Source organism: Cynara cardunculus, assembly GCF_001531365.2.
Source record: "Cynara cardunculus var. scolymus isolate 2C chromosome LG 1, CcrdV1, whole genome shotgun sequence".
Taxonomy (NCBI): Eukaryota; Viridiplantae; Streptophyta; class Magnoliopsida; order Asterales; family Asteraceae; genus Cynara; species Cynara cardunculus.
Window position 1 is genome coordinate 1618475 of NC_037528.1, and position 6969 is coordinate 1625443.

The following is a 6969-nucleotide window of genomic DNA, read 5'->3' on the forward strand; positions in this document are numbered from 1 at the left end:
ATTTAATGTTTGCTAAAAATTATATCAATAAAAAAGATAAAAGTTGAGAAAAATTTAAATAAAAATATACATATTATTATATTAAAGTCTCGTGTGTGTGTGTGTGTGTGTACATATACTCAATAATTCTTATATAAATAAAAAATAGAGTCATGTGAAATAAAAATTAGGTGTAACAAACAAAGATAAATAATCTAATCAATTTGATGTTCTGATGATAATTATATCAATAAAAAAAACCAAAATTTGATGGGATTGAGATGCTTAAAAAATGTTACGTTATTTTTATTGTATTTTCTTATAAAATTACTAATTTAGAAACTATAAAAAATAGGAGAACATGTACAACAAAAAGAAAAAAGTAAATCGAAATTCTCACAAAATTCTAAAATCTCTTTAATCCATGTTATAATGTCTATATACACACACACACACACACACACATATATATATATATATATATATACATACATACATACATATGTATATTGATAAACTCGTGTATACCTTTCTGCCATAGATGAACAAACTTTGAGTTGTATCACTTCACTTGATTAAACCGATGTGTATACTTCTCTTTGTCAGTGGAGATAAATGTTAAGGAAACAATAGAGAGAAACATAGATTGAGAAATGGGGAGATCGATAAGAAAAAAAACAAACAAAAAACGAAATAGAAAATGTTAAGAGACGGAGAAGATAAATAAACCTAAATCAAAATGAAGAAATTGAGGGATGAAGAGAGTAAAATGGTTACACATTGTGGATGAATTACAAGATTAAAAAAAGTAAAAAGTCTTCCAGGAAACTGAAGAGTTTGAAGGTTAAAAGTTAACTGAAACGGTTGTAAAAATATCCGAATGACCCGATTGCAATGAAAAACACATTTTTTTTTCTGCATATAAGGGCATATATGTCTTTAACATAATTAATATCAAGTTCTATTCGGACTTTCTCTGACTTGGATCGCATACAAATTCTTGTGAAAACATATAATCCACCAAAGTAAGAAACAAATACATCAAAACCTGATCCACTTAGATTTGGTTCGAGTAGTTGAGCTTTTATGTAATAACTTACAATTTAAAATGTCAAATAATATGTTCAACAAAATTAACAAGTATTGGGCCACCTCGATTCCTTTAGCAGCCCACGATGGGCCCAAACTGATTACTCTAGTTTAGACTCCAGACTTTAGAGAGGGTTAAAAACATGTATCGTTTTGAGTTGGGTTCAAATAAATGGAAGTTGGTTTGTAACTGGGCCAACGAGTCTCTATCCTGGTCTTGACCCAAAACTATAAGACTGACTCTTGACGTGAAACCCGATTATATGTAGTTTTTTTTTATATTAAAAAATGTAGTATATAATCAATTTCTAAAAGTTTGATGATTTATTTATTAAAAAAAAATATTTAAGGATTTAATCATTCAAAATGAGAAAGTTTAACAATTTGTACATTTAAAAAAATTCAAATACTTAATCATTCAAAATGAGTTTATTGGATTTTTCTGATTTTTTTTCTTCCTATTTTGATATATGATTTTCTTTTCTTCCATTAATTTGAATATAAATTTGGAATTATACTAAAAAACGACTAAAATACCCATTTATGCTATTTTCATATTTTATCACCTGAAAACAAAACGACGTGTCTAATATTTAAACCTTTGATGCGAGTTTCAACGTGGGTTAAATATTGGAGGCAAGTTTTCATGACGATTTGAAGACCTCCAAACTCGCTTTTCAAACTCGAAAATTCACGAGTCGTTAAAAACTAAACTCGATTGTATTTTTTAAACTCGAACTTGTTTGAAACTCGAACTCAAATCAAGTTCACCTGTCGAAATTTATGAAATTTTAGGGTCTTCTCTTACAAAAACATAGAACTTACAGTTGTTCTCTTAAAATTTTATAAACTAAAGAGATGCATCTCAAACTTTCATTATAAAAAAGACAAAGATATAAATTTCATTAACCTTCCTCTCTTTTCTACAACAACTTTCCATCATTCTTTTGTAATCTATCTTCATACACGGGAGTACTTCACCAACACTTCTATAGTTATTATTATATTTTTAATTATGATTTTAATAAAAAAATTATTGATGTAATTTTTATAATTAAAAATGCATAATATTGTTCAAATATTTAAAAGTATAAGGCACTTTTATTACATTATATTATACATAGTATATTGTAAAACTGATTATATTTTTAAAACTAATTATATATAAAAATCGAGTATCTCACGAGCTTTTCGAGTCGAGTATTGGGTAGCTCGACTCGACTCGTTAATATCTAGAGTCGAGTTCGATTTTGAACTGAGCTTATTCAAATCGAGTGTTGACCGAGTTTTAACCGAATCATTTACACCCCTAATTTCATGGACCATTCATCATCTTTGGAGGCACGTAGTGTGTATATATATATATATATATATATATATATATATATATAGGGTATATTTCTTTTACAACCTTGTGTATTTGTACAACCCTTGCAACCCAATTAATTAAGATATTTATAGAAATGATGGGAGTTCATTTATTATGATTTGAATATTTATGAAATATGAATAGAGTTTATTAATTATGATTAATACTTTATATTAGGAAACAATCAAAACTTCTATGAAATCACATATTCATCAAATGAAATGGACGGTTGAGATTGGGTTGTATTGGTTGCACAAATGTCGAGGGTTGTATAATAACCAACCTCTATATATATATATATATATATATATGGGTCTATTCAAGGGAGAACTGAGTTGTTTGTGGTAACTGTGAGAACCAATATTAACCACAAATCAATAGATAAATTAGGAAATTTATAAATTTAATAATTTTAAATTAAAATCTTAATGCAAGGATATTTTTGGTATTTTAAAACTCTCCTCTCTCTTCTCTTCTCTCTCCGGCCACCGTCCTCCGGTGATACCACTATGATACCACTGTGATACCTAAAATATTGACTCTGTTAAACAAAAGATACATTGTGATACCTAATTATATATAAGATGCATAGTGATACCACTGTGTTACATCCTCGATCTAGCACACAAACGACATCAATATGATACCCAAACACATATATGATGCATTGTGATACCATTGTAGTATCATCCGAGGACGGTGGCCGGCGGACGGTGGCCGGAGAGAGAAGAGAGGAGGGRGGAAAGTTTTAAAATACCAAAAATATCCTTGCATTAATATTTTAATTTAAAATTGCCAAAATTATAAATTTTCTAATTTATCTATTGATTTGTGGTTAATATTGGTTCTTACAGTTACCACAAACTAATTAGTTCTCATTTGATTAGCCCCCTATATATATATGTATATATATATAATTACAGATAGGGTTTTCTTCATACTTCGATTATTTTTAGATCTTTATTACATTTTTTTTATGATGCTCGATAGGTGTTAAATGCATGCTCGATGATGATGATGAGGACGACAACGACGGTAACGTGTAGGGATGTAAATGATACGAGACAACTCGCAATCTACTCGAGATTGACTCGGTCAACACTCGATTCGAATAGGCTCAGCTCGAACTCAAGCTCGAGCTCGACTCGATATATTCACAAGTCGAGTCAAGCTACCCAATACTCGACTCGAAAAGCTCGTGAGATATTCGATTATTTTATATATAATTTATTTTAAAATATAATCGGTTTTTATGATAAAATTTGTAAAATATAAATAAAAAAAATGTCTTATATTTTTAGATATTTAAATAAAATTATGCATTTTTAATTATAAAACTTAAATCAATTATTTTTTTATAAAAAATCACAATTAAAAAAAAAGACAAAGGAAAACTATAAAAAAAATGTTAGTTAAATTGTTCCACATTGGAAGAGAGATGGTAAAGGAGGGGAGAAAAAAATGTTATAAAAAAAGAAGGTGGTGAATGGAATTTCTATCTTTGTTTTTTTGATGATGAAGTTTGAAATTGATCCTTTAGTTTTATAAAAACTAAGAGAATATCTTTATTGAAATTTGTAAAAGAAAACCCCTAAAATTCCATAAATTTCAATGTGTGAGCTTGGTTTGAGTTTGATTCGAGTTCGAGCTTGTTTCGAGCTCGAACTTGAGAAATAGTTATCTAGTTCGAATCGAGCTTTGATTTTTACTACTCACGGGTTTTTGAGTCGAGTATAGTGATACTCGAGCCCGACTCGCATCATTTCCACCCCTAATAACGTAAATCAAGATACAAAGTTACAATCCTATCATCACTAAAAGATCGTTCAATAAGAAAAAATAACATTAGTGAGATGATTGCAACTATCTCGAAAATGGATTTAAGTTTAAACAATGACATGGTCTTGATTGGTTGATCACTTTTAAGGCAGCTATTTTGCCTATTTTAATGCTTGAAAATGATGAACCACAAATAAAACAAAAAAATTGGCACAATATTTTGCACAATATGGCTACAATTTATTTCATTTTTATTTAATTTGCTATTCAATATTTTTTTTATTAACCTGAATATCCAATCAGCTATACGAGAATCTCATGACGACCACCTTCTTTGCAGATAGTCCGGAGTCACCGCATTTGAATCTTCGTGGCCACAAGGGGATTTCTATTTCTCATTGGATTTGAATATGTGACCTCCTGATACTTTTGACCTTTGGAGTCAAGCTCAAACCAATCAGGCACCATTCTTGTGATTGCTGTTCAATATTTCTTAGAATATACATAAAAGACAAAATTGTTTTGTAGGATAATATGAAAATAATATTGTCCATCCATAAATAATTTAATTTTATCCAAAACTACCCCTAACTTGTGGCTCTCCCTCCCACCCCCACCCATTATTTGTTACACAAATCACTCATGTTCTTGCCCTTACACCTCACACCTCACACCACACCATGAATGATAAAGTAGACAAGCTTGTTATCTTCTTGGCAAAAAGGGATGGTATTGATAAGCTTGTCAAGACCTTCCAATATGTCTCCAAGCTACTTGTTTGGCACCTTGAAACCACCAATCCCACCGCAGCCCATCGAGCCAAACAGTGCGAGGTGGCATCAGGGCTCAGTCGGAAAGCCTTTAGGACCGGAAGGTTTCTCACAGGGTTTAATGCACTTAGGAGAAACCCAGGCCCGACTCCTACGTATAGGTTCCTATCTGTCTTTGCCAACGCAGGGGAAATGGTTTATTTCTTCTTTGACCATTTCCTATGGTTATCACGAACCGGGGTTCTGGATGCAAATCTGGCTCGGAGAATGAGCTATATATCAGCGTTCGGGGAATCGCTTGGATATGTGTTTTTTTGTGTTATGGAGTTTATTATGATCAAAGAAGGGATTGAAGAAGAAAGAAGGATTAAGAGGAGTTTATTATCAGAATCAAAGGAAAAAGGTGATGAAATTAAGAAGATTAAGGTTGATAGAGTGATGAGATTAATGGCTGTGTCTGCTAATTTGGCTGATTTGATTATTGGGCTGGCTGATATTGAGCCCAATCCATTTTGTAATCATGCTGTAACACTTGGGCTTAGTGGGCTGGTTTCTGCATGGGCTGGCTGGTATAGAAATTGGCCATCTTAAATTAAAGTAGGAGAAAAAAAGTAAAAGACTATAATCTTCTTACGTGTCATGTTTTTAATAAATTTCGTTTTATTTATTTAATACTTATATGATGCTATCGTTTGCACGTATGTTTATTAATTTATTAGAATGGCACTCGTGCAATGTAACGAGATAAATCTTCATTTAATTGTTTCGTTTTTATTCTTCATTATTGATATAATACGATTTTATATGGTTTAAAAAAAAACAATAATATTTCATTTTTGAATGAAATATAAATTTCAAAATAACATAAAAATTTGTAAAAAGTAAATTGATAATATCAAATTAACTATTTAGTAATTATCGTTTTTCGGTGTAACTTTCATAATTCAATTTTTTATTATACGCTAATTTAAATATAATAACAAAGTAATTTAGTTTTGGTTTAACAATATAATTTTTTTTATAAAGATAATAATTAAACATTCTTTTAGAACTCAATGATTATCTTAATTATAGTTTAGATTTTCTATATTTAAAATGAATCTTTATCTTGTATTTGATTATGTTTATCTGCAGTTAGTTACACGAATTTAAAAATGAAGCTTTTATAAGTTATACTTATGCAAAATTATTTGTAATATTGAATTTTAAGTAATATCTATATTTTATTATAAAACATTTGACAAAAACTCTTAAAAACCACTTTTTATACGTAAAGTACCGTTTATTAATGCATATTACTTAAAACTCAAGATTGCAAGTAGATTGCGCGTAAGTACAATTTATTAAAACTTCATATCTGAATTCGTGTAACTAACTGCAGATAAACATAATCAAATACAAGATAAACATCTCATTTTAAATATAAAAAATCTAAAATATAATTAAGATAATCATTGAGTCTAACAGAATACTTAATTATTATCTTTATAAAATTTATATTATTATATCAAAAATAAATTATTTCTTTATTAAACTTAAATTAAATTATTTATACTATATTATAAAGCATTCGGCTAAAGCTATTAAAAACTCTTAAACACGTTCATCCCTATCCGATTTCATCACATGTCTGAATTCGTGTAACTAACTGCAGATAAACACAATCAAATAGAGGATAAACATCTCATTTTAAATATAAAAAATCTAAAATATAATTAGTATAATCATTAAATTCTAACAGAATACTTAATTATTATCGTTATAAAATTTATAATATTAAACCAAAAATAAATTATTTTATTATTAAACTTAAATTAAATTATATAAAAAATATATATTCTATATTATAAATCATTTAACAAAAACTCTTAAAAACCATTTTTTATGTGTAAAGTACTGTTTATTAATGTATATTACTTAAAACTTAAGATTACAAGTAAATTGTGCATAAGTACAACTTATTAAAGCTCCATATCTGAATTC

The 6969-nt window shown here is 28.7% G+C and overlaps 1 protein-coding gene across 1 annotated transcript; it reads left to right on the forward strand.

The window, feature by feature from the left end:
• The first annotated feature begins 4858 nt into the window (after positions 1-4858).
• LOC112520562 (peroxisomal membrane protein 11-4) lies at positions 4859-5662 on the forward strand. Its single transcript, XM_025129002.1, has one exon. It carries the CDS (start codon positions 4897-4899, stop codon positions 5575-5577), a length of 681 nt encoding a protein of 226 aa, XP_024984770.1. The 5' UTR covers positions 4859-4896; the 3' UTR covers positions 5578-5662.
• Positions 5663-6969: the final 1307 nt, after the last annotated feature.